This window comes from Symsagittifera roscoffensis, chromosome 5, assembly GCF_963678635.1.
Source record: "Symsagittifera roscoffensis chromosome 5, txSymRosc1.1, whole genome shotgun sequence".
Lineage (NCBI taxonomy): Eukaryota > Metazoa > Xenacoelomorpha > Acoela > Convolutidae > Symsagittifera > Symsagittifera roscoffensis.
In genome coordinates, this window is record NC_087066.1 from 68,320,866 (window position 1) to 68,338,647 (window position 17,782).

At 34.8% G+C, this 17,782-nt stretch overlaps 1 protein-coding gene across 1 annotated transcript; it reads right to left on the bottom strand.

Annotated features, from left to right (window-relative positions):
- Nucleotides 1–2,029: 2,029 nt before the first annotated feature.
- On the bottom strand, nucleotides 2,030–2,858 carry LOC134846849 (uncharacterized). The gene is made up of 2 exons (XM_063864246.1): nucleotides 2,127–2,858; nucleotides 2,030–2,050 (listed from the first exon to the last, which is right to left on the bottom strand). The coding sequence occupies exons 1-2, from the start codon at nucleotides 2,856–2,858 to the stop codon at nucleotides 2,030–2,032; spliced, it is 753 nt and encodes a 250-aa protein (XP_063720316.1).
- Nucleotides 2,859–17,782: the final 14,924 nt, after the last annotated feature.

The window sequence follows — 17,782 nt, forward strand, 5'->3', positions numbered from 1 at the left end:
TTTTTACTTAGCCCTAAACAGACCAGAAAATCAACTGGCAAGGTCGAGACGGTGAAAAACGAGTAGGATTAAGGTAACTGACGCCTGCCAGTCGTTAATAGGTGCTTTTTCTACGCTCCGTCGCTGTGTAGTATTTGGGCGAATGTTACACGCATGATAGGTATAATAGACGAGAAAATTTACAGTCGTCCTAAAAAAACGCTCCGAGTTGTAACAATTTTGCAGAATAGCTGTCGAAGTTATCTTTGTATCGAATCAAATATTATGCGGTGTTTCAGTTAGTGTGTAACTTTCAATATGTCTTATTGGTTGTTCTAGTATTCCAGTTGTACTGGTTTTTTTTATATAAGTTTTTTGCATCTAATAAAAAATATGCCTTATTGTAATTTTATAATAGAGATGTTGGATAGATAGTGATCATAGATGATGCTGTTGTAGCGTCTGATTCAAAAAAGTATCGTTAATTCTTGACTTGTTTTTTAATTCAATTAGTAAGTCTCGGAAAGATTCGAGGTTTTGTAAAGTTGTCGCGTCAGATTAAAAAAAAGAAAAAAAGTCTTTCGTTTTCTGGAAATTGGATTGAGGGATAAGATTACCACATTTGATAATTTTATTTTTCCACGAAAACAGCTTCTAACAACACTCAAGTTGTAGCCATGATCAATTCCTCCGTGATAAAGGTTATTGTTTTTTCGATAATGCGTTAAAATTGTAAATTCAAACAAACGTTTTTGCACATTTTCGTGCATCTAAAAATTCTAAACTATCTGTACAAAATTATCAAAGATCATAAAAAGTGTCACACACATCATTACTTCAAAATTTTAAAAATTCAACTAATCAAAACTTTACAAATATCACTGAAATTATGTAACAATTATTATGTAACAACTTTAAACATTTTGTCACAAATTTCAGAGATTTTTCATCCTTTTTGTTTTCACAATTTCGTTTTGTCGCAAATTTTTACGCTAACATGTAAATTGTTTCAAAATTTTGTTGTTTTAGCCAGAATTTTTCGATTCTGAACTATAGCCTTAGTGTCAGCTCCCTACTTCTAAACTCGTCGCGCGTGTTAATTGCCCGTCTCTCTTTCCTAATGTGCAGCGCCTCTAATGTAAGTAACTTGATGCTGCTGGACGCCTGGTCGATTATTTTCCAATTAAACTCAGACTTACCACTCTCACTACCACACTGCCTTATATGCTGTCCAACTGGGGTATCCTCTTTTCGGTGTTCCTCAATCCTTTTGGTGAGATGTCGGACCGTCTGGCCAACATGGATGGATTTGCACCCACAACATTCAAGTCTGTACACCAATTTCGATTCCAGTTCACTGGAGAAGGAGGATTTTAGAGAGGGCATACAAGTTTTCATTTTCCTCGTCGTGAATATTATCAGCGCATTGGTGATATCGAGCACTTTTTTTTTGCTAATGTCTGACTGTGGTTTCCCTATATTGGACCATCAAGATGGTTGGTGAATCACTGCTGTAATCACAGGGCTTCTCAGCCATGTTTTTTTTTGTTTTTGCCCTCGCTGATGATCTTTTCAAGGGCATGGGATGCAACCCAAGACGACCAACTTTCCGGATATTGGTTATCCAACCACTGCTCACGGTTGATTTTCTTAGCTTTATCATATTCTTCCCATTTTGACGTACTGCGGAAAACCCCGGTGAACAGTTCCTTCAATCACACTTCTCTTGTACTGAAGGGGGCGCAGCTTCTAAAATTTAGTATGGTACCTGTATCTGTTGGTTTTTGATACGACCCACAGCTAATTTTCCTACTTTTGTCAATACTAATTTGTAAATCCAAAAATGCCAAATTTTTGTTTGTGTTTGGTGTCTCTTTTGTGAACTGTAAATTTGGATGTAGTGAATTTGCAGCCCGTAGCACTTTTTCAGGATCACCCTTCACTGTACTCACTATATCGTCAACGTAACGGAGAAATAACTTAGCTTGTTGCACTGACTTATTTTGCTCTCTTCTTGCGATGCATTTTCTACAGTACCAGACGGTTTCACTTATTTTTCGATACTCATCATCTAAAACATCACCGCATTTTACGTGATACCAGTTCAAAAAGCATTCACATTCTACACCTTTTGACCTAAACGTGACTTTCTTATTGCACTCGGGACATATTCCATTAAGATCTTTCTCGGGCGAAAACATTTCGGGAATATCCCTCGATAGTGCAGTTTCGTACTGCTTCAGCCAAAGATTCGCTAAAATAACGGCAAGAGATGCCCCCTTTGCCAAACCATCTTTCTGAACGTACCATGTTTCATTGCACTTGAAATGGACTTGACTAACTGCCATGTTCAACAGTCTCTTCATGGTTTTCCTAGCAACTGATGGTGGTTCATCTTGCTCATACAGTTTTCTCAGAGCTATGTCTATTGCTTCTTTCAGAGGAACATTTGTGTACAAACTCTTCACATCAAGAGATATCAAAGTTTTATTGGGCTCAAGATTAATGCTCTCTAAGCTTTCTCTCGCATCTAGTGAGTTGGTTTCGATGTTTGCGCCCTCAATTTTTTCAAAAAATTTTGCAAGAACCTTGTTCAAGTTATAATAAGAGCTACTAGGCAAGCAGAGGACCGATTTTAATGGGGTATTCACTTTATGCACTTTGGCCAACCCATAAAGCCTGGCGGGCTGCCCCCCAGTAGACCTCATCCTTGTGTAGAGACTCTCACTTATTTCATCTTTTTTCCTCATAGCCAACAACTCTTTATTGATGTCTCTTTCTATCTTCAAAACAATCGCATCACTTGTTCCTTTACTTTTGCTGAATTGATTTGAATCTAATGTATCCGACAACTTGTTCTCGTAGGTGTCCTTTCTCATTACACAAAAACCAACGCCTTTGTCATACGGTACCGCAACCAATCCATTACTCTTCAGATACTTTCGAGCCTTTTCAACGCCTTTGTCAGATGGTGTTTGTTTTACCCTTTTAGCATAGGCTTTTGCCACCGCTCCGATCTCACAAAGGGCCTCCCCGAGGACTTTACGATTTTTGAGATCCGATAGAAAGATGTCAATGTCGGCGAGAAAGTGTGTCTCATAAAATTTATCCCTCAAGGGATGCTTCGGCCCTAATGCCAACACTTGTTGTACCCAATTTGGTAATTCAACATCATCAAGAGCTCTTACCGAACCCTCACCTTGCTTCCCTAGAGGTCGGTCTTGCCTTTCTGATAGTTTCATTAGCTTCTTCTGATGGGTCTCTTTGACTGTTGCTGTTTGTCTTTGTCCCTATGACTTAAATAATTAATTACCGAAGGCCAAAACTTCCCATCTACACCCCTCTGTACTGCGCTTCTCGCCCTTTCTAGTTTGACTTCAACGTTTTTCTCATCTCTCCTTGCCTTGTTTTTCTCCGTTCTTAGAAGTTTTGTCTGAAAACTGTGTACCGCTTGGTTCGAAAACACCCCATTTTCCGGTACCCTGAACCTTAAAAAATCAAGTATAATGTCGTTTTCTAGACAAATTCTCAAAAATTTATTACGTTGGTGACAGTTGAGAAATTTGACATATATGGACGCATAATCACGGACTAATTTCCAAATGAGTTTGTTTTTCAAAGACCAAATCAAGAATGGAGGTGGGAGTACAACTGTGCTCATTGGTTTGCAGGCCACGAGGAATAAACCTCACGTGACACAAAGCAACTCAAATAACACAAGTTTAACTCAACCTCTCCGTTGAAGCCTCCTCGTCAGTCGGACCAACAGTTGCCTCGCTTATGTTCACCAGTCTTCTTTTCTCCGCCCTCCTTCTCGATTGAGATTTCTTTTTCGTGTTTGAACGAAGCTTAGACAAGACAGCTGGCAGGTTGTCTTGGTGTTCGAACACAATCCTCAAAGACTTTAGCTCCAGCTGGACGTCCTGGTGCAGTGCCTGATATTCGTTGACCAGCTCCGTTCTTCTCTTCCTCTTTGAAATGAGACACTTTGTAATAGGAACGACAAGAATACCCGAGCTGATCAGCTGGTTCCTGATATCCGGTGTACCGTTTCTCTGACAGTATACAATTGCGCTGATATTTGTCAGTGTCTTCAGGATTTCTGTCAATTCCTCTACAGTGCAAGTTCTGTAATTGTACTGTAGAGCTCTGTAAGTTATTGTTTTTGTTGAAATTAGAATTGGTGTGAATTGTTTACAAATTATTGCCTTCTTTTGTCCAAACACTTAGAATTCGGCTGTTTTTCTCATTAATTTTACAAGCATGGCTGGCGCCGGGCTCAGGTTTTCGAATAATTTCTTTTCTTTTGTGCCTGTTGCATCGCGAGGTCTCTTTTTTCCGCATGAGATCAATTTCGGCAACCCTTTGTGAAAACTTAACAAATTTAGGTTTAATGGCTCCACTTCTAGATGGTTGATTGTGCGAATGGAAAATATTTTTTCATTCAAAATGGCATCAACTGTTTTTGAGGGCTGTAGCACCTTTTGCAAGGTTTTACTCTGATTTCTCATTGATTGTTTTTCCGTGTTCATCAGTTTTATTATCTTCATTTGCCCAAAATGTTCAAAGTCTTCCACTTGTTATATGTTTTCAGCCTCTCTGCATAGTGCCATTTGACCAGAATGAACCTGAAATTTTGCTTTACCAGCAATTTTTAAATGGAGAAGTTTTGCGGGAAGATATGCTAATTTTGACTATTAGCAGTCTTATTTATAAAACTAAACGAATTGGGAGGGGTAAGTTTGGACTGACATGGTTATTTTCAATGATTAGACTTCGGCCTGCATGACAAGTAACATTTTTTTACTGCGACAACTAAAATAGGAAAAATCAGACAGACAATTTGCGCTGATCAGAATTGACGCATGATAGGTATAGTAGACGAGAAAAATTGCAGTCGTCGTGAAAAAACGCTCCGAGTTGTAACGATTGTGCAGCTACAATCGTTACAGTCCAGATTATCAAACCAGGAGGGCTGACGGGAATGATTGCTACTCTTCCTGGTTGTGAAGAAGACATCTCTTCATCCGGATTCAAGAATCCGGATTCAAGAATCCGGATGAATCCGGAGAGGTATCGGAGAGCAATTGTAAACTTATATTTTACTTTTATTTAACCAATCTTGGCTTGCTTGAATGTCCTGAGTTGAATTACTTGAATGTCCTGAGTGCAGCTACAATCGTTACAGGGCAGATCCCCAAACCAGGAGGGCTGACGGGAAGGATTGCTACTCTTCCTGGTTGTGAAGAAGACATCTCTTCATCCGGATTCAAGAATCTCTTCATCCGGGTTCAAGAATCCGGAGAGGTATCGGAGAGCAATTGTAAACTTATATTTAACCAATCTTGGCTGGCTTGAATGTCCTGAGTTGAATTACAGTAACATCGATATCATTTTTATATTGTGAGAAGCTAGGAGTTGAGGGGAAGGGTCGTTTCATCTCCGATGGATAGAATGGTTGCCCTGCAGCTACAATCGTTATCAGCTACAATGAATCCGGAGAGGTATCGGAGAGCAATTGTAAACTTATATTTTACTTATATTTAACCAATCTTGGCTTGCTTGAATGTCTTGATTTGAATTACAGTAACATCAATATCATTTTTATAATGTGAGAAGCTAGGAGTTGAGGGGAAGGGTCGTTTCATCTCCGATGGATAGAATGATTTTGCCCACTGATCAACATTTTTGTGATCAATATATTTTTTACTGCGACAACTAAAAAAGGAAAAATCAGACAGACAATTTGCGCTGATCAGAATTGACGCATGATAGGTATAGTAGACGAGAAAAATTGTAGTCGTAGTGAAAAAACGCTCCGAGTTGTAACGATTGTGCAGCTACAATCGTTACAGTCCAGATTATCAAACCAGGAGGGCTGACGGGAATGATTGCTACTCTTCCTGGTTGTGAAGAAGACATCTCTTCATCCGGATTCAAGAATCCGGATTCAAGAATCCGGATGAATCCGGAGAGGTATCGGAGAGCAATTGTAAACTTATATTTTACTTTTATTTAACCAATCTTGGCTTGCTTGAATGTCTTGATTTGAATTACAGTAACATCAATATCATTTTTATAATGTGAGAAGCTAGGAGTTGAGGGGAAGGGTCGTTTCATCTCCGATGGATAGAATGATTTTGCCCACTGATCAACATTTTTGTGATCAATATATTTTTTACTGCGACAACTAAAAAAGGAAAAATCAGACAGACAATTTGCGCTGATCAGAATTGACGCATGATAGGTATAGTAGACGAGAAAAATTGTAGTCGTCGTGAAAAAACGCTCCGAGTTGTAACGATTGTGCAGCTACAATCGTTACAGTCCAGATTATCAAACCAGGAGGGCTGACGGGAATGATTGCTACTCTTCCTGGTTGTGAAGAAGACATCTCTTCATCCGGATTCAAGAATCCGGATTCAAGAATCCGGATGAATCCGGAGAGGTATCGGAGAGCAATTGTAAACTTATATTTTACTTATATTTAACCAATCTTGGCTTGCTTGAATGTCTTGAGTTGAATTACTTGAATGTCCTGAGTGCAGCTACAATCGTTACAGGGCAGATCCCCAAACCAGGAGGGCTGACGGGAAGGATTGCTACTCTTCCTGGTTGTGAAGAAGACATCTCTTCATCCGGATTCAAGAATCTCTTCATCCGGGTTCAAGAATCCGGAGAGGTATCGGAGAGCAATTGTAAACTTATATTTAACCAATCTTGGCTTGCTTGAATGTCCTGATTTGAATTACAGTAACATCAATATCATTTTTATATTGTGAGAAGCTAGGAGTTGAGGGGAAGGGTCGTTTCATCTCCGATGGATAGAATGATTTTGCCCACTGATCAACATTTTTGTGATCAATATTTTTTTTACTGCGACAACTAAAAAAGAAAAAATCAGACAGACAATTTGCGCTGATCAGAATTGACGCATGATAGGTATAGTAGACGAGAAAAATTGCAGTCGTCGTGAAAAAACGCTCCGAGTTGTAACGATTGTGCAGCTACAATCGTTACAGGGCAGATCCCCAAATCAGGAGGGCTGACGGGAATGATTGCTACTCTTCCTGGTTGTGAAGAAGACATCTCTTCATCCGGATTCAAGAATCCGGATTCAAGAATCCGGATGAATCCGGAGAGGTATCGGAGAGCAATTGTAAACTTATATTTTACTTATATTTAACCAATCTTGGCTTGCTTGAATGTCCTGAGTTAAATTACAGTAACATCGATATCATTTTTATATTGTGAGAAGCTAGGAGTTGAGGGGTTGACCTCTCCGGATTCATGAAACCGGAGAGGTATCGAAGAGCCATTGTAAACTTATATTTAACCAATCTTGGCTTGCTTGAATGTCCTGAGTTGAATTACAGTAACATCGATATCATTTTTATATTGTGAGAAGCTAGGAGTTGAGGGGAAGGGTCGTTTCCTCTCCGATTGATAGAATGGTTGCCCTGCAGCTACAATCGTTATCAGCTACAATGAAACCGGAGAGGTATCGGAGAGCAATTGTAAACTTATATTTTACTTATATTTAACCAATCTTGGCTTGCTTGAATGTCCTGAATTGAATTACAGTAACATCGATATCATTTTTATATTGTGAGAAGCTAGGATCAACATTTTTGCCCTGCAGCTACAATGCCCTGCAGCTACAATCGTTACAGGGCAGATCCCCAAACCAGGAGGACTGACGGGAATGATTGCTACTCTTCCTGGTTGTGAAGAAGACATCTCTTCATCCGGATTCACAATCTGATGAACACGGAAACTGATGAACACGGAAAAAAAATCAATGAGAAATCAGAGTAACTAAAAAAGGAAAAATCAGATAGACAATTTGCGCTGATCAGAATTGACGCATGATAGGTATAGTAGACGAGAAAAATTGCAGTCGTCGTGAAAAAACGCTCCGAGTTGTAACGATTGTGCAGCTGCAATCGTTACAGGGCAGATCCCCAAACCAGCAGGGCTGACGGGAATGATTGCTACTCTTCCTGGTTGTGAAGAAGACATCTCTTCATCCGGATTCAAGAATCCGGATTCAAGAATCTGGAGAGGTATCGGAGAGCAATTGTAAACTTATATTTTACTTATATTTAACCAATCTTGGCTTGCTTGAATGTCCTGAGTTGAATTACTTGAATGTCCTGAGTGCAGCTACAATCGTTACAGGGCAGATCCCCAAACCAGGAGGGCTGACGGGAAGGATTGCTACTCTCCCTGGTTGTGAAGAAGACATCTCTTCATCCGGATTCAAGAATCTCTTCATCCGGGTTCAAGAATCCGGAGAGGTATCGAAGAGCAATTGTAAACTTATATTTTACTTATATTTAACCAATCTTGGCTTGCTTGAATGTCCTGAGTTGAATTACAGTAACATCGATATCATTTTTATATTGTGAGAAGCAGCTTGAATGTCCTGCTTGAATGTCATGAGTTGAATTACTTGAATGTCCTGAGTGCAGCTACAATCGTTACAGGGCAGATCCCCAAACCAGGAGGGCTGACGGGAATGATTGCTACTCTTCCTGGTTGTGAAGAAGACATCTCTTCATCCGGATTCAAACCAGGAGGGCTGACGGGAATGATTGCTACTCTTCCTGGTTGTGAAGAAGACATCTCTTCATCCGGATTCAAGAATCTCTTCATCCGGATTCAAGAATCCGGAGAGGTATCGAAGAGCAATTGTAAACTTATATTTTACTTATATTTAACCAATCTTGGCTTGCTTGAATGTCCTGAGTTGAATTACAGTAACATCGATATCATTTTTATATTGTGAGAAGCAGCTTGAATGTCCTGCTTGAATGTCATGAGTTGAATTACTTGAATGTCCTGAGTGCAGCTACAATCGTTACAGGGCAGATCCCCAAACCAGGAGGGCTGACGGGAATGATTGCTACTCTTCCTGGTTGTGAAGAAGACATCTCTTCATCCGGATTCAAACCAGGAGGGCTGACGGGAATGATTGCTACTCTTCCTGGTTGTGAAGAAGACATCTCTTCATCCGGATTCAAGAATCTCTTCATCCGGATTCAAGAATCCGGAGAGGTATCGGAGAGCAATTGTAAACTTATATTTTACTTATATTTATCCAATCTTGGCTTGCTTGAATGTCCTGAGTTGAATTACAGTAACATCGATATCATTTTTATATTGTGAGAAGCTAGGAGTTGAGGGGAAGGGTCGTTTCATCTCCGATGGATAGAATGATTTTGTCCACTGATCAAAAACAAATTAATATGATAATTTAGTAATAGACCTGTTTTTAGGAGTAGCCTCATGGTATGAAGATACTGAGACCCAGCCACTAGCTCATTATTTTGCATGTAACTTATTGAATTTGAGCGGTTCAGCCAATAGCTTTCGTAACGATTTCATCGACGCGATGTTACGAGAACCACCCATTGAGCTGGCTTGGTTGAGACTGTTAAAAGCATTTGAAGCTGTGTTTAGACGCTAGCCAGTCCTTTTAGTACCTAGCTTTGTTGTTTATTGATTACGTAATTCATTATGTAATTACAGTTGTTGAAATTTGATTGGTCAAAAAGTTCTAAAGCATTTTTGTAGACATGTTACTCATTTTTCAGATCTTTGATCGTTTTGTAAATATTTTAAAAATTTTAATCCTGATGATGCACAAAATGCGCGAAAACGTTTGAATTATTATTTTAAATTTCTTATACCTAGCTTTAGTTTCCGTCGGCATGTACTTCCAGGCGAATGTTATTTTTGACATCTAGTGTTTATTGTGTTCGGTAATTTTTGTGATTTTATCCACGAAAACAGCTTCTAACATCACTCAAGTTGTAGCCATGATCAATTCCTCCGTGATAAAGGTTATTGTTTTTGTTGAAATTAGAATTGGTGTGAATTGTTAAAATTAGAATTGGATTAGAATTGGTTGAAATTAGAATTTTTGACATCTAGTGATTTTTGAATTATTACCTGAAATTAGAATTGGATTAGTTGAAATTAGAATTGGTTGAAATTAGAATTTTTGACATCTAGTGATTTTTGAATTATTACCTGCGCTACTATAGAATTAACTGCATTGCTGATTGCTTTTTCACCGCGGAGCCTATTGAATTTAGCGATTTTGACTCGCTTTCATCTTCGTTAAATGGACTCAGAACTATACCAGTTCTGTTTGTGCCGTATGTGAACTGTTTCCAGCATAAGTAAGTTATGGAAGTTGCCTGTTTGATCCATCATTTTTGACTTCAACCCATACCTGCAACCATCTGTATCACATTTCTGCTAATGCTGGCCCACCGGGGTGTCCTCACGAAGTTCCTCGATCCTGTTGGTTACGTGTCAGACCGTTTGGAGGACATAGGTGGATTTACATCTACAACAGGTAAGCTGAGAAACCACTCTAGATGTCAGTTAACGTTCAAGGGGGCCTCAGTAATGCTTTTTGAAATCCTTGTATCGATATTAATTTGATATGCAGTTATCTGTCGTACTTCGGATGAAATTGCGATGGACTTTTTTTGATACTGTAACGTATGAATGAGAGGTGGGCGATGTCTCTGCTCTCTGTTGTGGACGATGTCTCTAATCTTCCTTTGTAATTGTAACTCTACCCATCTGACCATCTTTCCGGATATTGATTTTCCAACCATTCGTTTTTATTAGCACCCAATGCCTCGTTGAATTCTTCCCATGTTGAGGTATTCCTACGCACTATCGACCGTTCATTCCTTTTGTATTGCAAAGGGGCACAACTTCAGTGTCGGTGGGTTTCTGATAGCAACCGCTGTTGACATTTTTCTGTGAAATTTTAATCTTAGTTTTCCAAAAATGACAAATTACTTTACTTTCAAGAAAATGGAAATCGGTAAAAGGTTATACTTGAGTTTCATGTGGGACGATGAATCGAGTTTTGCACGATCACAGCTTTTTGCGACATCTTTTTTTGGCGTAACTACTGTCCGCTGTATAAAATTGTTGTCTTTGTTTCTGCTCCCATTTTTCTTTGATACTAACTTGACGCTAGAAATTGTTTCTCGACTTGTTTCCTCATTAGTTTTTTAGAGGACGTTCGCAATATTAATTTCGCGTTTTTTCCCCATTTTGTTACTACGGTGTTTCGTCATGTTTGGTCAACTAGCTAGTATTCCGTCTGCGATATGTCTATGTCTATAAAAATCAATTCAACAATAGAAACGCCGAAGAAAGAAAAACACATCGAGAACATACATTACCTCACTTTTTTTCGAAAGCAGGGACGATAAAACTTCAAATTATAATAATTCATAAATATAGTTATAATAATTCAAATTACCAACTTCATTGTAATATATTAGTTGAAATAAATACTCTGACCCATTATAATGAACAATGATGAATCGAGGATTAATAATGAATATGTTTTCTAACATTTATACGGTTGGCTGGAATTCGAATACCATGCGAGTGTACGCTACTTCGATAGCCTGTTCTTGCCGTAGCAGGGACTGCACTTGGCGCTGGCTGAAGTTGATGGGATCCAGTGTGATAATGAATGGTCCCCAGTAACATGACAGCTTCTTCGTGTGGTAAACCCTGATAGCATATAAATATATAGCCGTCCGACTGTTGTGATTGTTTTTTTTGTGAATTCAGGTACAGTTTTACTAGCAGAAATTTATTTTAAAACTAAAAGTTATATCTATCTATCTAAACTATATTTAAATGCGAGTGGCAGCTATGTCCTATGTTTAAGCATAATAATTTTGCATGTTTAACGAAAGAATTCTTTCATGTTTAAGCTATATCATAAATTGCAATCTATACTATATTTAAATGCGAGTGACAGCTATGTCCTATGTTTAAGCATAATAATTTTGCATGTTTAACGAAAGAATTTTTTCATGTTTAAGCTATATCATAAATTGCAATCTATACTATATTTAAATGCGAGTGACAGCTATGTCCTATGTTTAAGCATAATAATTTTGCCTGTTTAACGAAAGAATTTTTTCATGTTTAAGCTATATCATAAATTGCAGTCTATCTATACTATATTTAAATGCGAGTGACAGCTATGTCCTATGTTTAAGCATAATAATTTTGCATGTTTAACGAAAGAATTTTTTCATGTTTAAGATATATCATAAATTGCAGTCTATCTATACTATATTTAAATGCGAGTGACAGCTATGTCCTATGTTTAAGCATAATAATTTCGCATGTTAAACGAAAGAATTTTTTCATGTTTAAGCTATTTCATAAATTGCAGTCTATCTATACTATATTTAAATGCGTGTGACAGCTATGTCATATGTTTAAGCATAATAATTTTGCATGTTTAACGAAAGATTTTTTTCATGTTTAAGCCATATCATAAATTGCAGTCTATACTATTTTATATGCGAGTGACAGCTATGTCCTATGTTTAAGCATAATAATTTTGCATGTTTAACGAAAGAATTTTTTCATGTTTAAGCTATATCATAAATTGCAGTCTATCTATACTATATTTAAATGCGAGTGACAGCTATGTCCTATGTTTAAGCATAATAATTTTGCATGTTTAACAAAAGAATTTATTCATGTTTAAGCTATATCATAAATTGCAGTCTATCTATACTATATTTAAATGCGAGTGACAGCTATGTCCTATGTTTAAGCATAATAATTTTGCATGTTTAACGAAAGAATTTTTCATGTTTAAGCTATATCATAAATTGCAGTCTATCTATACTATATTTAAATGCGAGTGACAGCTATGTCCTATGTTTAAGCATAATAATTTTGCATGTTTAACGAAAGAGTTTTTTTATGTTTAAGCTATATCATAAATTGCAGTCTATCTATACTATATTTAAATGTGAGTGACAGCTATGTCCTATGTTTAAGCATAATAATTTTGCATGTTTAACGAAAGAATTTTTTCATGTTTAAGCTATATCATAAATTGCAGTCTATCTATACTATATTTAAATGCGAGTGACAGCTATGTCCTATGTTTAAGCATAATAATTTTGCATGTTTAAAGAAAGAATTTTTTCATGTTTAAGCTATATCATAAATTGCAGTCTATCTATACTATATTTAAATGAGAGTGACAGCTATGTCCTATGTTTAAGCATAATAATTTTGCATGTTTAACGAAAGAATTTTTTCATGTTTAAGCTATATCATAAATTGCAGTCTATACTATTTTATATGCGAGTGACAGCTATGTCCTATGTTTAAGCATAATAATTTTGCATGTTTAACGAAAGAATTTTTTCATGTTTAAGCTATATCATAAATTGCAGTCTATCTATACTATATTTAAATGCGAGTGACAGCTATGTCCTATGTTTAAGCATAATAATTTTGCATGTTTAACAAAAGAATTTATTCATGTTTAAGCTATATCATAAATTGCAGTCTATCTATACTATATTTAAATGCGAGTGACAGCTATGTCCTATGTTTAAGCATAATAATTTTGCATGTTTAACGAAAGAATTTTTCATGTTTAAGCTATATCATAAATTGCAGTCTATCTATACTATATTTAAATGCGAGTGACAGCTATGTCCTATGTTTAAGCATAATAATTTTGCATGTTTAACGAAAGAGTATTTTTATGTTTAAGCTATATCATAAATTGCAGTCTATCTATACTATATTTAAATGTGAGTGACAGCTATGTCCTATGTTTAAGCATAATAATTTTGCATGTTTAACGAAAGAATTTTTTCATGTTTAAGCTATATCATAAATTGCAGTCTATCTATACTATATTTAAATGCGAGTGACAGCTATGTCCTATGTTTAAGCATAATAATTTTGCATGTTTAAAGAAAGAATTTTTTCATGTTTAAGCTATATCATAAATTGCAGTCTATCTATACTATATTTAAATGAGAGTGACAGCTATGTCCTATGTTTAAGCATAATAATTTTGCATGTTTAACGAAAGAATTTTTTCATGTTTAAGCTATATCATAAATTGCAGTCTATCTATACTATATTTAAATGCGAGTGACAGCTATGTCCTATGTTTAAGCATAATAGTTTTGCATGTTTAACGAAAGATTTTTTTCATGTTTAAGCTATATCATAAATTGCAGTCTATCTATACTATATTTAAATGCGAGTGACAGCTATGTCCTATGTTTAGGCATAATAATTTTGCATGTTTAACGAAAGAATTTTCTCATGTTTAAGCTATATCATAAATTGCAGTCTATCTATACTATATTTAAATGCGAGTGACAGCTATGTCCCATGTTTAAGCATAATAATTTTGCATGTTCATCCAAAGAATTCTTTCATGTTTAAGCTATATCATAAATTGCAGTCTATCTATACTATATTTAAATGCGAGTGGCAGCTATGTCCTATGTTTAAGCATAATAATTTTGCATGTTTAACGAAAGAATTTTTTCATGTTTAAGCTATATCATAAATTGCAATCTATACTATATTTAAATGCGAGTGACAGCTATGTCCTATGTTTAAGCATAATAATTTTGCTTGTTTAACGAAAGAATTTTTTCATGTTTAAGCTATATCATAAATTGCAATCTATACTATATTTAAATGCGAGTGACAGCTATGTCCTATGTTTAAGCATAATAATTTTGCCTGTTTAACGAAAGAATTTTTTCATGTTTAAGCTATATCATAAATTGCAGTCTAGCTATACTGTATTTAAATGCGAGTGACAGCTATGTCCTATGTTTAAGCATAATAATTTTGCATGTTTAACGAAAGAAATTTTTCATGTTTAAGCTATATCATAAATTGCAGTCTATCTATACTATATTTAAATGCGAGTGACAGCTATGTCCTATGTTTAAGCATAATATTTTTTTATGTTTAACGAAAGAATTTTTTCATGATTAAGCTATATCATAAATTGCAGTCTATCTATACTATATTTAAATGCGAGTGACAGCTATGTCATATGTTTAAGCATAATAATTTTGCATGTTTAACGAAAGATTTTTTTCATGTTTAAGCTATATCATAAATTGCAGTCTATACTATTTTATATGCGAGTGACAGCTATGTCCTATGTTTAAGCATAATAATTTTGCATGTTTAACGAAAGAATTTTTTCATGTTTAAGCTATATCATAAATTGCAGTCTATCTATACTATATTTAAATGCGAGTGACAGCTATGTCATATGTTTAAGCATAATAATTTTGCATGTTTAACGAAAGAATTTATTCATGTTTAAGCTATATCATAAATTGCAGTCTATCTATACTATATTTAAATGCGAGTGACAGCTATGTCCTATGTTTAAGCATAATAATTTTGCATGTTTAACGAAAGAATTTTTTTATGTTTAAGCTATATCATAAATTGCAGTCTATCTATACTATATTTAAATGTGAGTGACAGCTATGTCCGTTGTTTAAGCATAATAATTTTGCATGTTTAACGAAAGAATTTTTTCATGTTTAAGCTATATCATAAATTGCAGTCTATCTATACTATATTTAAATGCGAGTGACAGCTATGTCCTATGTTTAAGCATAATAATTTTGCATGTTTAACGAAAGAATTTTTTCATGTTTAAGCTATATCATAAATTGCAGTCTATCTATACTATATTTAAATGAGAGTGACAGCTATGTCCTATGTTTAAGCATAATAATTTTGCATGTTTAACGAAAGAATTTTTTCATGTTTAAGCTATATCATAAATTGCAGTCTATCTATACTATATTTAAATGCGAGTGACAGCTATGTCCTATGTTTAAGCATAATAGTTTTGCATGTTTAACGAAAGATTTTTTTCATGTTTACGCTATATCATAAATTGCAGTCTATCTATACTATATTTAAATGCGAGTGACAGCTATGTCCTATGTTTAGGCATAATAATTTTGCATGTTTAACGAAAGAATTTTCTCATGTTTAAGCTATATCATAAATTGCAGTCTATCTATACTATATTTAAATGCGAGTGACAGCTATGTCCCATGTTTAAGCATAATAATTTTGCATGTTCATCCAAAGAATTTTTTCATGTTTAAGCTATATCATAAATTGAAGTCTATCTATACTATATTTAAATGCGAGTGACAGCTATGTCCTATGTTTAAGCATGATAATTTTGCATGTTTAACGAAAATTTTTTTTCATGTTTAAGCTATATCATAAATTGCAGTCTATCTATACTATATTTAAATGCGAGTGACAGCTATGTCCTATGTTTAAGCATAATAATTTTGCATGTTTAACGAAAGAATTTTTTCATGTTTAAGCTATATCATAAATTGCAGTCTATCTATACTATATTTAAATGCGAGTGACAGCTATGTCATATGTTTAAGCATAATAATTTTGCATGTTTAACGAAAGAATTTATTCATGTTTAAGCTATATCATAAATTGCAGTCTATCTATACTATATTTAAATGCGAGTGACAGCTATGTCCTATGTTTAAGCATAATAATTTTGCATGTTTAACGAAAGAATTTTTTTATGTTTAAGCTATATCATAAATTGCAGTCTATCTATACTATATTTAAATGTGAGTGACAGCTATGTCCGTTGTTTAAGCATAATAATTTTGCATGTTTAACGAAAGAATTTTTTCATGTTTAAGCTATATCATAAATTGCAGTCTATCTATACTATATTTAAATGCGAGTGACAGCTATGTCCTATGTTTAAGCATAATAATTTTGCATGTTTAACGAAAGAATTTTTTCATGTTTAAGCTATATCATAAATTGCAGTCTATCTATACTATATTTAAATGAGAGTGACAGCTATGTCCTATGTTTAAGCATAATAATTTTGCATGTTTAACGAAAGAATTTTTTCATGTTTAAGCTATATCATAAATTGCAGTCTATCTATACTATATTTAAATGCGAGTGACAGCTATGTCCTATGTTTAAGCATAATAGTTTTGCATGTTTAACGAAAGATTTTTTTCATGTTTAAGCTATATCATAAATTGCAGTCTATCTATACTATATTTAAATGCGAGTGACAGCTATGTCCTATGTTTAGGCATAATAATTTTGCATGTTTAACGAAAGAATTTTCTCATGTTTAAGCTATATCATAAATTGCAGTCTATCTATACTATATTTAAATGCGAGTGACAGCTATGTCCCATGTTTAAGCATAATAATTTTGCATGTTCATCCAAAGAATTTTTTCATGTTTAAGCTATATCATAAATTGAAGTCTATCTATACTATATTTAAATGCGAGTGACAGCTATGTCCTATGTTTAAGCATGATAATTTTGCATGTTTAACGAAAAATTTTTTTCATGTTTAAGCTATATCATAAATTGCAGTCTATCTATACTATATTTAAATGCGAGTGACAGCTATGTCCTATGTTTAAGCATAATAATTTTGCATGTTTAACGAAAGAATTTTTTCATGTTTAAGCTATATCATAAAATGCAGTCTATCTATACTATATTTAAATGCGAGTGACAGCTATGTCCTATGTTTAAGCATAATAATTTTGCATGTTTAACGAAAGAATTTTCTCATGTTTAAGCTATATCATAAATTGCAGTCTATCTATACTATATTTAAATGCGAGTGACATCTATGTCCCATGTTTAAGCATAATAATTTTGCATGTTTAACTTAAGAGTTTTTTCATGTTTAAGCTATATCATAAAATGCAGTCTATCTATACTATATTTAATTGCGAGTGACAGCTATGTCCTATGTTTAAGCATAATAGTTTTGCATGTTTAACGAAAGATTTTTTTCATGTTCAAGCTATATCATAAATTGCAGTCTATCTATACTATATTTAAATGCGAGTGACAGCTATGTCCTATGTTTAGGCATAATAATTTTGCATGTTTAA

Coding starts and splice junctions, on each gene's coding strand:
- LOC134846849 (XM_063864246.1), bottom strand. CDS start 2,858: ATGAGAAAGGACACCTACGAGAACAAGTTGTCGGATACATTAGATTCA. Junction 2,051..2,126: donor GTCCCGAGTGCAATAAGAAA/GTCACGTTTAGG, acceptor GTGATGTTTTAG/ATGATGAGTATCGAAAAATA.